At 40.5% G+C, this 21,672-nt stretch overlaps 1 protein-coding gene across 1 annotated transcript in view; it reads right to left on the bottom strand.

Annotated features, from left to right (window-relative positions):
• DEDD2 (death effector domain containing 2) overlaps positions 1 to 21,672 on the bottom strand; it is a 44,036-nt gene that overhangs the window by 3,310 nt on the left and 19,054 nt on the right. Inside the window, exons 2-4 of the mRNA XM_089687356.1 lie at positions 16,740 to 17,283; positions 13,385 to 13,495; positions 13,025 to 13,150 (exon numbers count right to left, since the gene is read on the bottom strand). Of these exons, the coding sequence (XP_089543482.1) occupies positions 13,025 to 13,150; positions 13,385 to 13,495; positions 16,740 to 17,193 (691 nt within the window). The 5' untranslated portion in view covers positions 17,194 to 17,283. The remainder of the gene's footprint in view (positions 1 to 13,024; positions 13,151 to 13,384; positions 13,496 to 16,739; positions 17,284 to 21,672) is intronic.

Consider the following 21,672-nt stretch of genomic DNA (forward strand, 5'->3'; position numbering starts at 1 on the left):
CAGGAATTGTAACGTGGTTGTTGTGCATTAGCAGTCAATGTTGCGTACAGGGAGCACTTAATGTGTCTTTTCAGCACATCAGATATCTTGTAATGCGGATGTATCGTCTGTGAAACAATATAGTTACATTTTCCACTATGACTAGCTTTCATCCCCTACATATAAAATACATAATAACTGTACTAGGGTTTTATTTTTATCAGCTGATGTGCATTTCAACAGGCAGACAAGCCTTTTCAGGGCATTTAACTACAGACTGTTTTTAGGCCCACTTACTCAAAACACTTTTTGTTTATGGATGAAATTACATTTCAGAATCTTTTACTGAACTACAACTATGGGCCCTGTTTATCAGAAGAACACACCAAACACAGAGTGGTCTAAGTGGTTGTGATATTACTGTAAGTACAGTAATCAACGGCTTGGTCTGTACACAACAACTGCAATGGAATGGATGATGAATACATTTGCTGAAGAGCTACCTTGCAGATGTAGCACTGAAAACTTTAGCCTTTTCCAGCAATGCAACCCTTTCAGCGCTGCTTTCACATAAACCAGTTTTTTGGTTCTTTTTATTAAATGTCCCATAAACAGAAATATAAACATAAGTACATATCAAGTCTTACAAATCAAGGAAAACCAGCAGTAGACTGAAAGATCTTAACATAAAAAAGGCTTAAATATTCATTGACTGCTTCTGGGTAAGTATTTCAAATCAGATGACCCCATAGCAGCAGAGCTGCAGGCAGAATACAAAGGTTTTTGTTTTTTGTAACAGAAATAAGAGATGATCAACAGACTGACAGAGGCACTGTTTCTAGTCACATTCACTGTGTAACAGGAACTCTTTAAATTCCTCTCTACAGTTCCTTAACATGCATACTCTTCCCCAAACAGAAAATTGCATTTAAAAGAAGGGTATTGGGGAATAGTATACGGACATTACATTTTTTTTTTATCTGTAGAGACACTTATAGTGGAAATGCACACAAGAGCATGAAAAATTATTAACCCTTTCAGGTTTTTATTGCTCTGTCCAATCTGGAAAATTCTCACTTCCTGTTGTGTCCATGGGACAAGAGGCTGGGGGAATTATTTCCAAAAAGACACAGACTGCAGTGAATAACCTGACAGATGCAAACCTTTCCCCAGTTAAGATGTACACAAAGTTCTGACTGCAATGCTGCTTAAGAAGCAACGCCAACCAATATGAAATCTTTCATTTTACTTAAAATTAGCATTAAAGTGTTACTAAACCCCAGACCCTGCATTCACTATCTCCGCTCTCCCCGGACCCTGCATTCACTATCTCCGCTCTCCCCAGGACCCTGCATTCACTATCTCCGCTCTCCCCGGGCCCTGCATTCACTATCTCCGCTCTCCCCGGACCCTGCATTCACTAAATCCGCTCTCCCCGGGCCCTGCATTCACTATATCCGCTCTCCCCGGGCCCTGCATTCACTATATCCACTCTCCCCGGACCCTGCATTCACTATATCCGCTCTCCCCGGACCCTGCATTCACTATATCCGCTCTCCCCGGACCCTGCATTCACTATCTCCGCTCTCCCCGGGCCCTGCCTTCACTATATCCGCTCTCCCCGGGCCCTGCCTTCACTATTTCCGCTCTCCCCGGGCCCTGCATTCACTATATCCGCTCTCCCTGGACCCTGCATTCACTATATCCGCTCTCCCACAGTACACAAAACATGGAAGAGCAATTATTTTAGTAAATAGAAACTGCTAAATACCTTCTCTTCTCAGCAGTTAGAGCAGTCTTGTGACTTCTATCAGTGTCCAGCAGAGCACTGGTTAAAGCTTGTAAGAGGAGTTTTCTTTCTGCTCTAGCAGGATGCAGAACCCCTGACCTCTGTATGGGCAGTGCTGATTGGCCCTGTGCTGATCACATGCACTCTCCCAAGAAAAAAAACCTCTCTAGCAATACACACTAAACTGAGCATGTGCAGAATGGCTATGAGTTCAGTCTGTCTTATCAGGGGATAAGACGTGGATATCTGAACAAGTGAAGGAGCAGAGAAGACAGGATCAAATGGCCTTTTTACACAATGCGGAAGATTAACCCCTTAGGTTCCACAGTGAGTATAACAAGCATGCTTTACTGCATATACAGACTGATTTTACTGTTGTGGGTTTAGTAACACTTTAAGTGAGATGCTGTGTGTTCAGCTGTCAAATACATTGTTTTTAAATGCAAAAGTTATCGGGTAAGAGAATGGCTTCAAAGCTGGTAGCATTGCATCCTTTTAACAGCTGCCATACATCGTGCATATAGACACGAGAAAACTCCGATCCCAGATGTCTCCTTTTGGCATGAATACCGAAATAAGAAGGAGGGATCAGGACAAGAAAGAGATGAGGCCAAATAGGGCGAGTGTAATCTATCCAAAACAAACAATCGCAATTCTCCTGAATATGTATATCCAGAAATAACCAAGGAAGCATGAACTGTCAACGCAGAAATCTGTACACACATTCAGAAGAATATGGAAATTAAATCTGGCCAGAAAGTATCAAATTCATCTGATTTACAGAATCATCTGCTCATCTCTTCTGGTGTTTCTCTCATTGCTGTATGAGCTACAATGCAGGCTGAATGGTGGCTGCTGAAAATCAACAACAGATGGCATATCTTTCAGCCAGAAAAAAAAAAATATATATATATATAAATAAAAAACATAACATGAGGTGCACTTTAAAACGTCTAACCCGAGAAGATAAAAATTTTGTACTACTGAAAGAGAACAAAGCACAACAGAGCTTATGCAAGCACTTTAACATTCAAGTGTTGCTTTATAACTTCTGAAAGACCTACATTTGTCCCTCGATTCAGCCTAATTAAGGGCCAGTTCACACTACATGCATTTCAGTTGCTTTTTTTTTTTCCTGCATCCAAAATGCACAGAAAGTAGGCTATATGGATGTCAATGTCATAGTTCACATCAGTGCTTGCAGTTCCAGTGCGTTCTGGATGCAGGAAGAAGAAAGAAAAAAAAAAAGTAGAACAGGCTGCATTTTTCCTGCACAGAACTTATTGGAATGTGGTAAAACACATCAAAAATCGAACATGTCCCTATTTAAATTGAAAGAAATTTAAAGAAAAAAGGAGAGAGGGAAAAAAAGTACTGGAACGCATCAAAAACGCACCGGAATGCGCCAAAAATGCGCATGCAGAAACGCATCCGGATTGCGTTTCAATAGTGTGAATCGACCCTTAGGGGTTTATTTACTAAAGCTGGAGGGTCCAAAATCAGACTCACTTCTGCATAGAAACCAATCAGCTTCCAGGTTTCATTGCCAAAGCTTCTTTGAACAAGCTGAGGTTAGAAGCTGATTGGTTTCTATGCAGAAGGGAGTCTGATTTTGGACTCTCCAGCTTTAGTAAATAAACCCCTTCGTGTCCGGCTCTTCCAGGATACATGTGCTAGTTATCCTTTTGGCCCACTTGTTCAGCCTAGATGTCTACTTGCCTGAATGAGACTACTACAGCCAACAGGAACCTTCAAGAGCCTCCGCACTAATCCTCTTTCCACCAACCCTATAGTAGTCTATGAAGATTGACTGTACAAGTGCAGTCAGTAGAAAGAAGATCTTTTCCAGAGGCTCTAAAGATTCTTGGAACGTTGCCTCCAATTCAGGTAAATAAACAGACAGGCAGGGAAGGACAACCGTACTTTTTCTGATAAAAAAAAAATTTAAAAACAAAAATTACCCTTTCAGCTTGAGTCACAGTATAAGCCATCCTAAACCTACTTGTCTGTCAACAGCCACACCTCACAATCAGAGGCTGGGAGACAGTGTTGGGTCAAGCAGTTGACAGGGGAGCAGCTGTCTGACTTTTAGTGACTCAACCTAAAGAGTCAGACACAGGCCAAGTAAATATAACCAAGGAAGCAAATATCCATCTTTCGTAAGTTGGTATGAACAATTATAATTTAGGATTGAATATTCAGATTCACAAATACTCCCCATGGTGAGTGATTACCTTCAATGACTGGCTTGTTGGCACCAAGTCACCAGCCTATAGACTGTCAAAGCACTTGTACCAATGCAGTAAAAGCCAAGTTTTGTGAAATGTTTGTGAACTTTATCTTGTACTTCTCAGCAGTTTTGCAGAAAGGTTGTTTTTTATTAAATCACATTAAACACAAATAAAGGCCGAGATATTGTACTTTAGAACTTCTTAACAAAATGAGTGTCCATGAAAAAGGTAGGTAACATATTTGATGGATGGAGCAACTTGTATAGTACAGTGCAGGCTGAAGCAGGAACAAGCTTGTATTTTTTGCTCCCATGTTTACCATTGAGTTGCAGTGCCAGGCTGTAAGAGCAGCTTTTTAAGGGTTTTTTCCATTGGCGGTCTTAACTGTGAACCGAGAGAGACAGGTTGAGCTTTTGACAAAAACACAGAACATTTCTTTTCTAAAGTAGCAAGTATTCACGTTCACAACAAAGGGCTTTTTCAATTCTATTTATATAAAATATTCTTCTTAAAAAAGGCAAAAAATCTGGCTAATTTAAAAAAAACAAAAAAAAAAACCCTGCCACAGATATCAGAAGATAAAAGAGGTCTGCCATCAAACAGAATGGGGGTCTTGTCATTAACAAGGCATTTTTTTAACATATGAGAATCCATAACAGTACTTAAAGGCTTCACCAACAGCACAGCACGATAGTGGTGTTTCACAGCCGTTTCTTCCCTTTTTTTTTTACAATTAAAAAAAAGGCATTCTTAAAAAAAGTGAATAGATTTAAGAAATTCGTAAAATTTTTTCCATTAAAGTTTATATAGACAAAAATAAAAACTTGCTGTCGGTGAAACTCCAGTCTTGAGCCTATACATGAAAAATATGGTTGTCCTTTAAGCAGATACAAGAGGACCTCTTATTTCTGGTATCTGCAGGACACAGAAAATAGTGCAGCAAGGACTATCAGCAGGCAGATACAGTGGGGCAAAAAAGTATTTAGTCAGCCACCAATTGTACAAGTTCTCCCACTTAAAAAGATGAGAGAGGCCTGTAATTGGCATCATAGGTAGACCTCAACTATGAGAGACAAAATGAGAAAACAAATCCAGACAATCACATTGGCTGATTTGGAAAGAATTTATTTGCAAATTATGGTGGAAAATAAGTATTTGGTCAATATCAAAAGTTCATCTCAATACTTTGTTATATATCCTTTGTTGGCAATGACAGAGGTCAAACGTTTCCTGTAAGTCTTCACAAGGTTGGCACACACTGTTGCTGGTATGTTGGCCCATTCCTCCATGCAGATCTCCTCTAGAGCAGTGATGTTTTGGGGCTGTCGCTGGGCAACATGGACTTTCATCTCCCTCCAAAGGTTTTCTATGGGGTTGAGATCTGGGGACTGGCTAGGCCACTCCAGGACCTTGAAATGCTTCTTACGAAGCCACTCCTTCGTTGCCCGGGCGGTATGTTTGGGATCATTGTCATGTTGGAAGACCCAGCCACGTTTCATCTTCAATGCCCTTGCTGATGGAAGGAGGTTTGCACTAAAAATCTCACGATACATGGCCCCATTCATTCTGTCCTGTACATGAATCAGTCATCCTGGTCCCTTTGCGGAGAAACAGCCCCAAAGCATGATGTTGCCACCCCCCTGCTTCACAGTAGGTATGGTGTTCTTTGGATGCAACTCAGCATTCTCTCTCCTCCAAACACGACGAGTTGTGTTTCTACCAAACAGTTCTATTTTGGTTTTTTGGTTTCATCTGACCATATGACATTCTTCCAATCCTCTTCAGGATCATCCAAATGCTCTCTAGCAAACTTCAGACAGGCCCGGACATGTACTGGCTTAAGCAGGGGACGCGTCTTGCACTGCAGGATCTGAGTCCCTGGCGGCGTAGTGTGTTACTGATTGTAGCCTTTGTTACGTTGGTCCCAGCTCTCTGCAGGTCATTCACTAGGTCCCCCCCGTGTGGTCCTGGGATTTTTGCTCACCGTACTTGTGATCATTTTGACCCCACGGGGTGAGATCTTGCGTGGAGCCCCAGATCGAGGGAGATTATCAGTGGTCTTGTATGTCTTCCATTTTCTAATTATTGCTCCCACAGTTGATTTGTTCACACCAAGCTGCTTGCCTATTGCAGATTCAGTCTTCCCAGCCTGGTGCAGGTCCACAATTTTGTTTCTGGCGTCCTTCGACAGCTCTTTGGTCTTCACCATAGTGGAGTTTGGAGTGTGACTGTTTGAACTTGTTATCAGTATAAAAGACACCTGTCCACAACCTCAAACAGGTGCCATTGATACAGGTAATGAGTGCAGGACAGAGGAGCCTCTTAAAGAAGAATATACAGGTCTGTGAGAGCCAGAAATCTTGCTGGTTTGTAGGTGACCAAATACTTATTTTCCACCATAATTTGCAAATAAATTCTTTCCAAATCAGCCAATGTGATTGTCTGGATTTTTTTTCTCATTTTGTCTCTCATAGTTGAGGTCTACCTATGATGCCAATTACAGGCCTCTCTCATCTTTTTTAAGTAGGACAACTTGCACAATTGGTGGCTGACTAAAAACCTTTTTTGCCCCACTTTATATTAACATCTCAGTTACAGTGAAGGAAATAAGTATTTGATCCCCTGCTGATTTTTAATGTTTGCCCACTCACAAAGAAATGATTAGTCTAAAAATCGAATGGTAGGTGTATTGTAACACAGAGACAGAATAGCAACAAAAAATTCAAAAGAAATGCATGTCTAACAAATGATGACCGATTTACATGTTCATGAAGGAAATAAGTATTTGATCCCCTTCACAAAACATGACTTCGTACTTGGTGGCAAATCCCTTGTTGGCAATCACAGAGGTCAGACGTTTCCTATAGTTATCCACCAGGTTTGCACACATCTCAGGAGGGATTTTGGCTCCCTCCACAGATTTTCAAATGGATTAAGGTCTGGAGACTGGCTAGGCCACTCCAGAACCTTAATGTGCTTCTTCTTGAGCCACTCCTTTGTTGCCTTGGCCGAGTGTTTTGGGTCATTGTCATGCTGGAACACCCATCCACAATGCCCTGGCTGAGGGAAGAAGGTTCTCACCCAAGATTTGATGGTACATTGCCCCGTCCATCGTCCCTTTGATGCGGTGCAGTTGTCCTGTCCCCTTAGCAGAAAAACACCCCCAAAGCAGAATGTTTCCACCACCATGTTTGACAGCTGGGATGGTGTTCTTGGGGTCATAGGCAGCATTCCTCCTCCTCCAAACACAGCGAGTTGAGCTGATGCCAAAGACCTCACTTTTGGTGTCATCTGACTACAACACTTTCAACCAGTCCTCCTCTGCATCATTCAGATATTCAGTGGCAAACTTCAGACGGGCCTGGACATGCTCTTTCTTGAGCAGAGGGACCTTGCGAGCACTGCAGGATTTCAATCCTTGTCGGCGTAGTGTGTTACCAATTGTTTTCTTGGTGACTGTGGTCCCAGCTGCCTGGAGATCATTGACAAGATCCTCACGTGCAGTTTTGGGATGATTCCTCACTGTTCTCATGAACATGGACACTCCACAAGGTGAGATCTTGCATGGTGCACCAGACCCAGAGAGCCTGACAGTTGTTTTGTGTTTCTTCCATTTGCGAATGATTGCACCAGCTGTTGTCACCTTCTCACCAAGCTGCTTGATGATAGTTTGGTAGCCCAGTCCAGTCTTGTGTAGGTCTACAATCTTGTCCCCGACATCCTTGGACAGCTGTTTGGTCTTTGCCATGGTGGAGAGTTTAGAATCTGGTTGTTTGATTGCTCGAGTGCACAAGTGTCTTTTATACAGGTAACAAAATGAGATTAGCAGCACTCCCTTTAAGAGACTGCTTCTAATCTCAGCTTGTTATCTGTATGAAAGACACCTGGTAGCCAGAAATTCTGCTGAATGATAGGGGATCAAATACTTATTTCCCTCCTGAACATGCAAATCAATGCATCATTTGTTAGACATGTATTTAATTTGAATTTTTTGTTGCTATTCTGTCTCTCAGTGTTACAATATACCTACCATTCAATTTTTAGACTGATCATTTCTTTGTGAGTGGGCAAACATTCAAAATCAGCAGGAAATCAAATACTTATTTCCTTCACTGTATATCTGTAGTGAAAATTATGCAAATATCTCTTTAAATAAAGATAAGCTAGATAAGCTGAACCCTGGATAGGTTTATCAGCTGCTGCTATATAGTATTAAAAAAAAAATCTACACAGGCTCAACCATTATCTAACTAGTTCCAGTATCTGCATGCAGAGAGAGAGAAAAAAAATCAAATTGCGATGGCCATGCTGTACTGGAGTCTACAAAATGCTATCTGTCTGAATTGTCTCTCACTTGCAGAAGGCATACATTTTCCACATTTACCTTTTATTATGGTACGCTTGTATTTTTGAAGGGTAGAGTGCATGATCATTTCCTTAACAGAGAGATTTGCTCTCTCAAGCATCAACCTTTGCTCAGTAAACCTGGAATTTAAATTTCAGAAAAAGTCGACTGAACAGAACAGCAACATAACACCATGACATTTCAGAGGATACGTCTAAGAGGAGTGCTTCAACGAAAAAAAGAAAAAAAGGGACACGAACACCTTACATGGTCACATACATTTAAACTTGGTGCACTTCTAATAAGCACACATTAACTTTAGGCACAAACCATGAACAAATTAATTTGTCTGGGGAAAAAAAAAAATAAAAAAAATCACTAAGGCTTAATGTTGAATAAAGGGAAAGAAAAACTATTCTATTAACAGTTTATGGCTGATGAAACACTGCTCAAGATAGGCACATTTGTTTCTGAAGCATATTTAAAGTGTATGTAAACGCAAAATGTTTTTTTTTTTTTTTTATTATACCTGGCATGGTCTCGTTATCTTGCCTTTTCTTAAGCACTTTTTATTTCAAGTGTTTGCAGCAAGGATCCTTACCTAGATTACCTGCTAGTGATAGTACTTCCTGATGTACAGTAGGCCGACAATGTGAAGCAATTGGCAGCAGCACTGTCAGCCTGCAAGGCAAGCTCTTTCAGTTGGTTGTGGGGCTGTTTATAAGGCCTCATGCACACTGAGACTCAAAAACATGTTTCAATCTACAGGAGTTTTCAGAATCAAAAACGCGGTACAAAGCAGTGTTTTGGCATGTGCGTTAACACATCTAGCGTTAATGCATTTTAATGGCTAGAGTTTTGGCCACTAACACATGCAAATGTATGGTAATGCACATTTTTTCACTTTTGAGTGTTTTTGTATTGTCAAATGCTCCTCTCCTAAACGCACCACAAGTTATGGGTTTTTTGCTTGTAAACTCCCCTACCACCAAACCCCTGAAACCGTCTATAGTGTGAATGAGCATATAGGCTAAAATGGGGGAGTTAACCGGCAGAGGGAAGAAAAAAAAAAAAAAAAAGCTCAAAGCAGCACAAACTCCTGTAAGAGCAGCTTCTTTGAGCTGCAGTGTGCATGAGGCCTAAGATAGGCAATGGCCCACTGAAGAAGCTTGCAAGGCAGGCTGACAACATTGCTACTAACTATAAAGCAGTGACTTCGTATTGTCAGCCTGTAACAGTAAGGAAGGCCATAGAACATGCAAATTTCTTTCCTTTCTACATGGATGGAAGGAAAGAAAATGGCTTGATTCCCCTTTCACCACAGTCAGTCAGTGTTGATGGGGGAATTCCTCCAGCAGCGCTATTGTGTTTTGCTGGCGGGAAGCACTGGGTGCCTTACTGGCTGGCAGACCACAATTAGTGTTGCCGGTAATCTAGCCAGCGTCACTAATCGTCTGGGAAAGACTCAACAAGCTGGTTGTACACAAGTCAATTGACTGACTTGTGTACAACCAAGGTGCCCATACATGGATCTAAATTTATCCAGTCCCTCTGAACCGGCCAAAATATGACCCATGTATGGACAGCTGAAGTGTCATTAATGCAGGATCTTCAGGTAAGAAACTTTGCAACATAATAAAACAAAATTTACTTAAGAAGACCATATGCAATGAGGCATGATACCAAACATACTGAAAAACAAACATTTTGGGTTTATATACATTTTAAGAGTGTTTTACAAGAGGTTCACAGCATGCCATTATATGAAAAAAACAGAGATGATATATAAAATCCTTTTCAAGACTGTTGGTATGCTGAGCCACAGTTTCTTGTGGGGGGGATTGTAAAATGTTCCATTGCACAGCATAAATATCACAAACTAAAACAAAATTTATTTTTTTAACCCCTATAAAAAAAAAAAACATGCCAGAATCAAAATCTCAGACTGTGGACCTACTGCAGACATTTTTTTACTGTCCATTTAAAAGAACTGGATGGAAAGCTATGCTGAGGAGATTATGGGGGCTGCCGCTACTGACCTCTTACTAGTTTGCTCAACAATCTCTGGCTTTAAAACCTTCTGCTTCACTGACCTGGAACAATAATTATACAAATCTGAAAATAAAAAAAGAACTAGAAAGTCCAGATCAGAAACTCAGAATGTATTGAAGCCACTAGGTCAGCATGATGAGAGCAAAGAGGTTAAGCTCATGATATAAAGAGAACACCTCACTTTAAAAACTTTTGAAAAGTAATAGTTCTGTCTAAAAAAGCAGGAATAGGCTGCCCTTATCTGTGCCTCAAGTCAGCATCCCTCTGGTCCTAGTTTCCATTTGTCAACAAAAACATTACTGACTCGAAAGGTAATCCACACTCACTTTTTCCCCCAGTCCCATGAAAATGTTCTTACTTAATACCAGCGCCCTCTCACTAGGCAGGGAAATGGAGGGTGAGCAAGGATTAGTTCCTGTGTCAGACCTTATTAAAAACTGAAACCAGTACCACTGGGAAGAACAAGCTAGAATGTTTGATAACAAATCTATTATAGCAGGCATTGATAGAAGGCAAGACTGTTCATTTGAAAACTTTAGCAGTGTTTACAGTTTTAATAGCTGACTCAACCCAAACTGGGCATTTAAACTTTTGTACTGTTGTTAGCGTGATCCACTGACAGGCTAGTTATGCCACTTGAGCACTGAAGTGGGAAGATACCTCCATATGAACTCAAGTATTACACAACCAATACAGCCATTGAAAAAAAATGGCTGACATTGGTGGGGAATAAACTATTTGAGAAATTGGCTATGAGAGTGATGACTTTGTTATGACCTTGGGAGAAAAGGACACTGATAAGCCTCACCACTTGAATCTCCAAGGCAAATACGAAGCTGGTGATGCAAAAAACAAACAATCAGTTGTGGGCAAAGAGGACCTCTAAGGACTTGAACATTATAAATCAAGATGTTTTGTTAGAACTAAAACTGTAGGAAATCCTTCAAATGTGTCTTTAAACTCAATTTACAGTTACATCTCTGGTAGGATATCTTTATCGTTTATTTGCCAAAGAATGTTAAGGTGCTAACTTTATGGACCAAAAACACTTCTATTGTGATATTTAAAGATCACTCTCTTTGAAAGTGCTGGAATAACCAAACAGATGTTCAAATGACCTAGTAACAATGATTTTTTTTTCCCCAAAGAGGTCAGGCCATGAAACATGCAATGGAAGTCTCCAGCTCTGTAGATCTTTACATAATACTTGCTTCCGTCACTGACAGACAGGTTTGCAGAATTCTGCACAGGGATGCCCACATGCCAGTGACAGAGGGTTAAAGAAAAGGAAAAGCACAACACTGAAGAGTTGAAAGGTCTTACTGTTTCATCCAGGTAGCACAGGTGTGAAGATTTGAATTATGTATTTACTATTTTATTTAGTAAATTTCTTCTTATGCACTCATTTCCTGCAAGTGTCAAAATGTGAGAAAACGTTGGAGCAGAGACAGATTAGACAAGACATTTCAGGCACCTTCTTCTAGGGAAATATGTGGAATGGATAGCTAACAGACTTTCATGGGGTAATGAAAAAAACCGTAAGGCTGAATTAATGACTGAGACAAAAGATTAGTAGTTTTCAGAGAAGGTTTTTTTTTTCAGGTTAAAAACAACACAGCAGCAAGATCCTGGGAACAATGTTTATATGTCTGAAATGCCCTAGAAGCTGGGTCTGGGGTCAATAGGGTGCATTGCTCTGTTCATATTCATTGCTATTAGTAATATAGAGCTTCAGTTCCCAGTCATGTTTATCCAAGTTTGGCCAACATAGAAAGTGCAAGATGGTCCAGCTTGCTCGGGAGAGCAGGTACATATCAGTTTAAGATCTGAGAAAAGTTAGGCGTTTAGACTAAATATTGCATGTTTCAAAACGTGGTAATCCACATCTGTAGTTAAAAATAAATAAATAAAAGATTATCTAGCTCAAAATGCAGCGAACTACCTAATATCTGCATTATCATTTCACCATCTTAATGCCAAAGTCCTCAGCAACTCATAAAACATAAGTTGCATGGTCAGACTTGATGCTGTGTTTTTTTCCCCATTTTGGACCCATACAAAGAGGAAAGCAGAGCATTGTTGTAGACTGAATGCACACAGCTTTAGAGGAATGTGTAAGGGGCAGAGCACAGAAGGAGCATGAAAACTTTCCCTGGAAACACACTGAAGTGCAGACACGCTATCCAGTTAGTGGTGATTGTGGATTAGCGACTTTAAGTAAACAACGCAGTGTTGCTCTCTATATCCATTAGGCAGCACCAAAATAGTTTTAAGACACTAATCCATGCAGTGTCAGCTAACCAAAATGTTCATTTTGGAAGTGCAGAGATTAATTTACGGTCAGAGAAGCTAGAAATCGTTCGCAGCAGGGGACGAGAGGTTAGCAGGAAGACACCAGGGCATTTCACTTCACAAAATGAACCTGAACGACTGAAAAGCACCTAAACCACAGCCCAGGACTAAAAGAGCACTGCCAATGTGGCTTGGATGTGGCATCCTGCAGGACTACACATGTAAACTCTTCCCATTGGGGTCATGAATTACAGCAAACTATGAGTGATGTTAACCTCTCACAGGGAGAGTTCAGCAAGCCGATGAACACACAAAGCAATTCATGGGTGTACTCACCACAGGTGACTTTGTTCTGGGTGGGTTCGGCCTGTTCGGGAGTACTGCTCACTTTGCTCTTTTTTGGTTTTTGGCAGCGACCCCGTCTCACATTTCCTGATCGTTTTCTCTTTTTAGCAGTAGAGCCTATAAGGAGACAACATATTCATTTAGGGTAAATATAAGATGGACAGGTTGTGCATAAAGTTTGTGCTCACCTCTCACTCCCCTAGCAACATAATCTACACACGGGTAAATGTACGCAAAAAAGCCCCCAAAAAAAAACAAACCACAATTTAGGAAATACAACATGCTGTATGCCTTTCTCCTTATATAATGAAATTAACCATACCCAATTTGTATTACACTCGTACAGCCTACCTGTTTCCCAGTTCTCTTCACTGGATTGTGATGTTGTTGGATTAAGACATCCATTCACCTGTTTTCTTTGGTCCATAATGGAAGGCCCATAGGTATACCGCTCAGGGGATACTGCAGATTAAAAATAAACATGGAAAACTTAATATGATAATTAGCCAGGACTTATGGACTACTAAAATCAGCAAAAATTATTCTGTGCTTGCAAATAAAGGCTGAAATGATAAAAACTAAATTTAAGGACAAGAATTTGAAACTCATAGCTCAAACTGCAAAGCCAAAATGATTAACAATTTGATATGTTCCAATTTCCAGTAAGTTTTACTGAAACCTTTAAAGTGTTACTGAACCCCGGACCCTGCATTCACTATATCCGGTCTCCCCGGACCCTGCATTCACTATCCGATCACCCCGGACCTTGCATTCACTGTATCCGATCACCCCGGACCTTGCATTCACTGTATCCGGTCTCCCCGGACCCTGCATTCACTGTATCCGCTCTCCCCGGACCCTGCATTCACTGTATCCGCTCTCCCCGGACCCTGCATTCACTGTATCCGGTCTCCCCGGACCCTGCATTCACTGTATCCGGTCTCCCCGGACCCTGCATTCACTATATCCGGTCTCCCCGGACCCTGCATTCACTATATCCGGTCTCCCCGGACCCTGCATTCACTATATCCGGTCTCCCCGGACCCTGCATTCACTATATCCGGTCTCCCCGGACCCTGCATTCACTATATCCGGTCTCCCCGGACCCTGCATTCACTATATCCGGTCTCCCCGGACCCTGCATTCACTATATCCGGTCTCCCCGGACCCTGCATTCACTATAGCCGGTCTCCCCGGACCCTGCATTCACTATAGCCGGTCTCCCCGGACCCTGCATTCACTATAGCCGGTCTCCCCGGACCCTGCATTCACTATAGCCGGTCTCCCCGGACCCTGCATTCACTATAGCCGGTCTCCCCGGACCCTGCATTCACTATAGCCGGTCTCCCCGGACCCTGCATTCACTATAGCCGGTCTCCCCGGACCCTGCATTCACTATAGCCGGTCTCCCCGGACCCTGCATTCACTATATCCGGTCTCCCCGGACCCTGCATTCACTATATCCGGTCTCCCCGGATTCTGCATTCACTATATCCGGTCTCCCCAGAACCTGCATTCACTCTATCCGGTCTCCCCGGACCCTGCATTCACTATATCCGGTCTCCCCAGAACCTGCATTCACTATATCCGGTCTCCCCAGAACCTGCATTCACTCTATCCGGTCTCCCAGGACCCTGCATTCACTCTATCCGCTCTCCCCAGAACCTGCATTCTCTCTATCCGGTCTCCCCGGACCCTGCATTCACTGTATCTGGTCTCCCACAGTACAAACATAGAAATGCAATTATTTTAGTGTATATATATATATATATATATATATATATATATATATATATATATATATATACACATACATATACATATACATATACACACACATACATACACACACACACACACACACATATATATATATACACACACTACTAACACTGGTTAATCTTGTAGGAGTTTTCATTCTCCTGACTGTCCTATGAGGCTGCATTACCCCAGACCCTGTCTGGACAGTGCTGATTGGCCCTGTGCTGATCACATGCACCCTCCCAAAGACACAAACTCTCTAGCAATACACACTAAACTGAGTATGTGCAGAATAACTCCCAGTGCTCTGTTCTATCAGCAGCTGGATTGGGCACAGTAGAAAAAAAGGGAGGATTAGAGAAGACGGGATCAAACACAATGCGGAGGATTAACCCCTTAGGTTCAACAGTGAGTATAACAAGCATTCTTTACTGCATATACAGACTGATTTTACTGTTGTGGGTTTAGTAACACTTTAAAGAACGTTACCTCAACATTTCATATTCATGATTTGTGCCTGCTGTGCCATGACCATTAAAGCGTATCCTGTTCTTTCTGCATTGCATCCTTTGTTTGAAATTCTAGGCATTCCAGGCAAATTCCAACCCCCCTAATTTCCTATTTGAAACTGACCACACTAGGCAAGAGAGCACTTCTATCTCAGCGTGGTCAGTTTTCCATTTGTGCTGGGAGCCATGGCCAGAGCTTATGCACTTTTGAAGAGCCCCAGTGTGCATGAAACCTTAAAACGCTTTTCTGCAGGCAGGGAAAAAGCAGTTGCAAAACCGCTCCTCAGCTACAGTTTTTGACACGTGTTTATGAGCGCCAAGCGCTTGGATATTTGTTCATTTCACTGGCCAGAATATTAAATTTACTCTGGCTGTAGAAATGAAATGACAAGTCAGGCTTTTTTTCCTGCTAAAACGCTACTCTCTTGAACAAACAAGTGCTTTTCCCTGCTTCTGAACGCCTATGTGCGCATAGACACAAATTAACATAAAAGGGAGTTTATAGGCTATATATATATATATATATATATATATATATATATATATATATATATATATATATATATATATATATATATATATATATTTAGATGTATTTTTTTTTTCAGTCCATAACCCTCCAAATTTATATATTTAGATATATTTTTTTTTTCAGTCCATAACCCTCCAAATTTACAGTATGTAAATTAGCAAAATTGCAATGTGGGACAATTGAGTAAAGACTGCTGGTAGCCATCACCTCAATATAAGACAGTACAAAAAAACAACCTAAAACCAAATAATAAAAAAAAAAAAAGACATCTTGGCTAGGCCATATAATGTAATATGCTGTAGAGACGACTCAAGGGTCTTTTGCTCATACAGCAAAACACATCGGGGTGCACAACCGTGGTGGGGATACATGTATCATAAGAAAAATGCAATATCAATGCTGTACAGTATCGCATTGTCCTTTATGTAACCGCTTTTTTCCTGTGAATTGTCTGTTCACATTGGTTTTGGACATTGACCTGTACAGCCTGAAGAGCAGTTTCAGCATTTTGCTGTGCCAGTATACAGTACATACTAGCACATTATAGCTAGCAGCTTCTTTAGCCCATTTTATTTTTTTTATCGGGAGGTTTATTTCTGCTCTAAGACAGTATGCACCACAGTTCATGCACGTGAAGGCTGCTGAACGTCAGCGCATGTGTCGGGTTGGATTTGGAGGGAGAACAAGGGTTTAGAGGCTGCAAGTAGGTCCAACAGCTAAAAGCTTAACTGATTATTTATTAAAAAATTATTATTAATAATAGTAAAATGGGTTAGGTGCAAAAAGGTGAGATTTTGTCTTTGAATAAAAATAGTTTTAATTTATAGAGGTGGACATGTTTAAAATGTCAGAAACTGATTCAAATTTAAATGAAAAGAAGACAGTGATGGCCCTGAGGTCTTACCAGGGCGACGTCTTCTTAAGGAGACATATGGAAGGAGATCATGTCGTGTCAACACCCTTAGAAGCTGGAGCAGATGCCTGAAGTTATCCTCAGCACAATACCCCCTCTTCTCCAATTCATAAAGAAGCTGAATGCCATTTTTAGGTCTTTGAATCTCAGCAAATTCCAAATCATTGCCAGGCTTAGAGCACCGGTTCCATTTGTTCCAGGCAGACAGTAAGGCAATGCTGGGCATCTCACCGGCTTCTTCCACTGTCCAGATGCTAGGGTCCAGGGGGTGAGTGGTGGAAGAGTAGGATTCATTCAACAGGAAAGAAAGGGCATGGACATCACTCTCGGTCAATTGAGAACCAATTACATCAAACAACTGACGTAAGGAGAACATGCCGTAATATTCCAGGCACTCATCTTCCTCCCACGGTAAAGCAAGTACTGAAGTTGCAACATCAGCCATCGTGATGTGAATTTAAACTCTATTTGTTCAGCAGGTCAGGGTACTAGAAAGAACAATTCAAATGTCGGAAAGTCTTGCCCAATACAGTCTCTGAAAAAAAAGATATAAAAGTTATTATTATGAATGCAAGATCACAAAGCCAAACAATGCTATCAAACACTCCAAACGGAGTTCCTATACTATAAAAAAAAAAACAAAAAAAAACCACAAACACAACATATGTGGACTCTAGCTGCCAGAGTAGCAGTTTAACCGTTTCAATACCGTGCAATTTTACACCTTCCTGCCCAGGCCATTTTTCAGGTTTCAGCGCTCTCACACTTTGAATGACAATTGCGCGGTCATACAACACTGTACCCAAACTAAAATTTTATCATTTTCTTCACACAACTAGAGCTTTCTTCTGGTGGTATTTAATCACCGCTGGGGTTTTTATTTTTTGCTAAATTAACAAAAAAAGACCAAAAATTTTGAAAAAAAACCCCACATTTTTCTTTGTTTCTGTTATAAAAGTTTACAAATAAATAATTGTTCTTCATAAATTTAGGCCGAGATGTATTCTGCTACATGTCTTTGGTGAAAATAACCCAAATTAGGATGTATTTTTTAGTTTGTAGGAAAGTTATAGAGTTCACAAACTATGGGATAGATCTGAATATTGATCAATCCTGAAGTACTGACAGCCAATCTAATATCTTGAGGTCCAAGAATGTCAGAACAGTACAGATATCCCCAAATGACCACTTTTTGCAGAGTAGACAGTCCGACGTACTTCATAAAAGGCATGGCGAGTTTTTTGAAGTTGTATTTTTTTGTCATAATTTTTTTGTCATAATTTTTTTGTCATAATTTGAAAAAAAATTATTTTCACTATTTTTTTTTTTACATACTGTCACCAGTGCAGTACAGCGTCATCATATAACTGGCATGGCGGTGAACAGCGACACTGACTGGTGACAGTATGAAAAAAATATATATTTTTTTTTTTTAATTTTTTTTAATTTTTTTATTATATTTAATTTTTTATTACATATTTTTTTTTTTTTTTATTAACTTTTTTTTTCATATTTTACTATGACCAAAATAGTACAATGTTACCATAGTAACACTGTACTACTTTGGGGAAGTGATCAGAATTTTTTTTTTTTTTTTTTTTTTTTTTTACACAATTTGCTTATAGCAAAGAATTACTTTGCTATAAGCAAGCATTTAGCTGAATGAAATCGATTCATTCAGCTTTTTTTTTTTTTTTTTTTTTTTTTTGTGCTTAGCTGTGATTTGGTCACAGCTAATCACATGACATGTGCATTCACAGTGCCTAGCCATTCACAGCTAGGCACTAGTATACAATGGATGGCATCATGAATGAAGCCATCCATTGTATACAACTGTCATGTGACCTGCTGTGATTGGTCACAGCAGGTCACATGGTACTGGCAACGGGAGTCGGTACTCGGATCTGTCATCGGCCGTGTCCGAGGTGCACGGGCGGTGACAGAACGCACTGCTGCGTCGCTCTGCAACCGCGCATGTGCGGGAACACGCCAAATGGCGTGCACCCGGAATACAGGAGCACATTTCAAGCCGCCAAACGGCCATTGGCCGGGCGGCTAATGGTTAAAGGAGTTTGATGAGCATTATTAATTGGGTTTTCTATGATAGAATGTATAAACACCTTGTTAACCTGTCCGTTTTGCCTCTTTTTTTTTTTTATTCTCATCTTGCCCCAGTTCCATTCTGTTTGCAGAATTGGCCCTCCCCAAAAAAAACACAGTTTAATCACTTTCCATCCGGCCCATGTACATAAACGGCTGGACGGGAACAGTGCAGGAACGGGTGGCTGTCCTCCCACATTCTCTGCCTGTGCGCGCTCACTGGGAGCGCCTCCCTGGGAACACCGATCGCTGTACGGGACCTCTGTGTGAGGTCCCAATCATGTGATCACTTCCGAATATCATTGCTTACTACTTGTGAAATCTGTGAATGATCACAGAGCAAAAAAATAAAAATCCCAGTGGTGAATAAATACCACCAAAATAAAGTTTTATCTGTCTCAAAAAAAATGCTAAAAAATTCATATGGGTACAGTGTTGCATGACCGTGCAATTGTCATTCAAAGTGTGATAGCGCTGAAAGCTGGCCTGGACAGGAAGGGGGTGAAAGTGTCCGGACTTGAAGAGGTTAAAGTGTTACTAAACCCAGGACCCTGCATTTACTAAATCTGGTCTCCCACAGTACACAGAACATGGAAATGCAATGGTTTTAGTAAATATAAACTGCTAAAAACCTTTTTTCCCCATCAGCAGTTAGAGCAGTCTTGTGACTTCTATCAGTGTTCAGCAGAGCACTGGTTAAAGCTAGGAGAAGTTTTCTTTCTGCTCCAATAGAATGCAGAACCCCTGACTTCTGTCTGGACAGTGCTGATTGGCCCTGTGCTAATCACATGCACTCTCCCCAAAAAAAACAAAACAACAACTCTCTAGCAATACACACCAAACTGAGCATGTGCAGTGACTCCACACAATATGTCTTATCAGGGGCACTGGAAGAAGGGGAGGATCAGAGAAGATAAGATCAAACAGCCTCTTTACACAATGCAGAGGATTAACCCCTTAGGTTCCACAGTGAGTATAACAAGCATGATTTATTGCATATACAGACTAATTTTACTGTTGTAGGTTTAGTAACATTTTAACTGCGGGTGTTAGTGTTGCTGATGGGTGGTGATGGGTACAGCTGCCTCCACCTCCTTGTACAGGGAGCACGCCTCTCTTCCCAGGCTATGAAAGGTGCACGAGAGAGGAGAAAAGATTGTCAGCTGTGCTGGATTCTGCTCCGCACTGGGGCAAACACACCTAAGTGACACATCCTTTCCCCTTGTATCAGGCAAGCCCTTGGAGCCCAAGACAATCACTGTGTATCAAAGCAGCCATCTCCTTGCTAGCTGATGGTTGGATGGACATGGGATGTCCTGTTTGACCACTCTGTCTGTGTGGGAGTATTGATTTGTAAAAAAGGTGCTAGAACAGTGATATCTACTAGTCTACTTACCAGGGTGGATTTGATTTAAATCACGATTTAAATCACTAGTCAGTAAGGCTTGATTTAAATCCTAGTTTTCTACATAAAGACTAATTCTTGCTGGTATAACTTTAATATGCAAGTAGATGAAGATTTTTAGAATAACTTTTCATATTAGTTTTTTTATCCCCAGTTTAATAGGTTAATCATTCATATTTGGACAACTTTTCTGTTGTACTTAGGAAGGAGAAAAATAATCATTACCTTAATAATAACAATTTAAATAGATTTATTCAACTGAAACAATAACATTCCAGCATATGTGATTTGCTTAAACATCCATGTTTGTTAACTAATTTGGCTAAACAAAATATATATATTTTAGGAAACGTAGACTGTCAGCCCCTTCCTCCTCACACTTAGTTTCACTTTCTTCTTGTGCAGATCTATTCCACTCCAAACAATCAGAAAAATATTGTTTCTATTCTATTCACTGAACTTCTTGAAACTTAGCACTGAAGGGGTTGATTCTGTATTCATAGGTTTGTAGAAGTTAGGATGAAGGTCTTTTTCTTAACTCTGTTCATGTTATAACATTTTTGCTGTGAAGAAGAGGCATGTGATCTCCGCTGAGTCAAATTCAGTTTTGAGAACTGCAAAAGTAAACCGAACATCTGTGATATCTTGTAGGCAGAGAAACTGCCCAATAATCTTACAAAAACCTCTGGAAGAGCATGACATTGTGAATGGATTCATGGAATTTATTTACCAAAAAAATTAAACATTTACAGCCTTATTCTACATAATTAAAAAACAAATCTTTATTTCATGATGGAATAACCTTTGGATGGTAATATATTTTCCTCAAAAAGCATTTTATTAAAAAAAATCCAATTTAAATTTAAAAAAATCAAAAAAATCTGATTTTTTTTTTTTAAACAAATCATTGATTTTTATCCACCCTGGTATCCAGTGACATTGGACTACCCCGGTCCGTTGAGGGCAGCAAGGAGTGGATTTTCCAGGATATCTGTGATGTCACCATAACCCTAGCCGAGTCCATCCCGAAGCACAGGAGTACAGTTTGATGTAAATTTGATGTAAATTTCAATTTAAAAAATCCGATTTAAATAAAAAAAAAATCAGATTTTTTTGATTTGTTTAAAAAAAATCATTGATTTTTATCCACCCTGCTACTTACTATCCCCAATATCTCACTATGTTCTAAAGAAAGTCTCTAGACTCCATTAAATCTTTTAGTATGTCCAGTCTCTGACCATCATTTCCTTGGGCAAAATCTGCAATCTCTTACCTGCTCTCTAGCAGTAATACTCTAAGAATTATTTGTGGCCCTCTGATGAAGTCAGGGGCTGCAGATTAGGCTCCCCAATACTTTGTAAGTTGATAGTCAATGCGCCAACACATAAAGGTCTCAGTAGTTGAACAAGCTGGTAACAA

The sequence above is a fragment of the Staurois parvus genome, unplaced genomic scaffold (assembly GCF_062004578.1).
Source record: "Staurois parvus isolate SC_StPar_1 unplaced genomic scaffold, SC_StPar_1.0 ptg000423l, whole genome shotgun sequence".
In the NCBI taxonomy this organism is placed as follows: Eukaryota; Metazoa; Chordata; class Amphibia; order Anura; family Ranidae; genus Staurois; species Staurois parvus.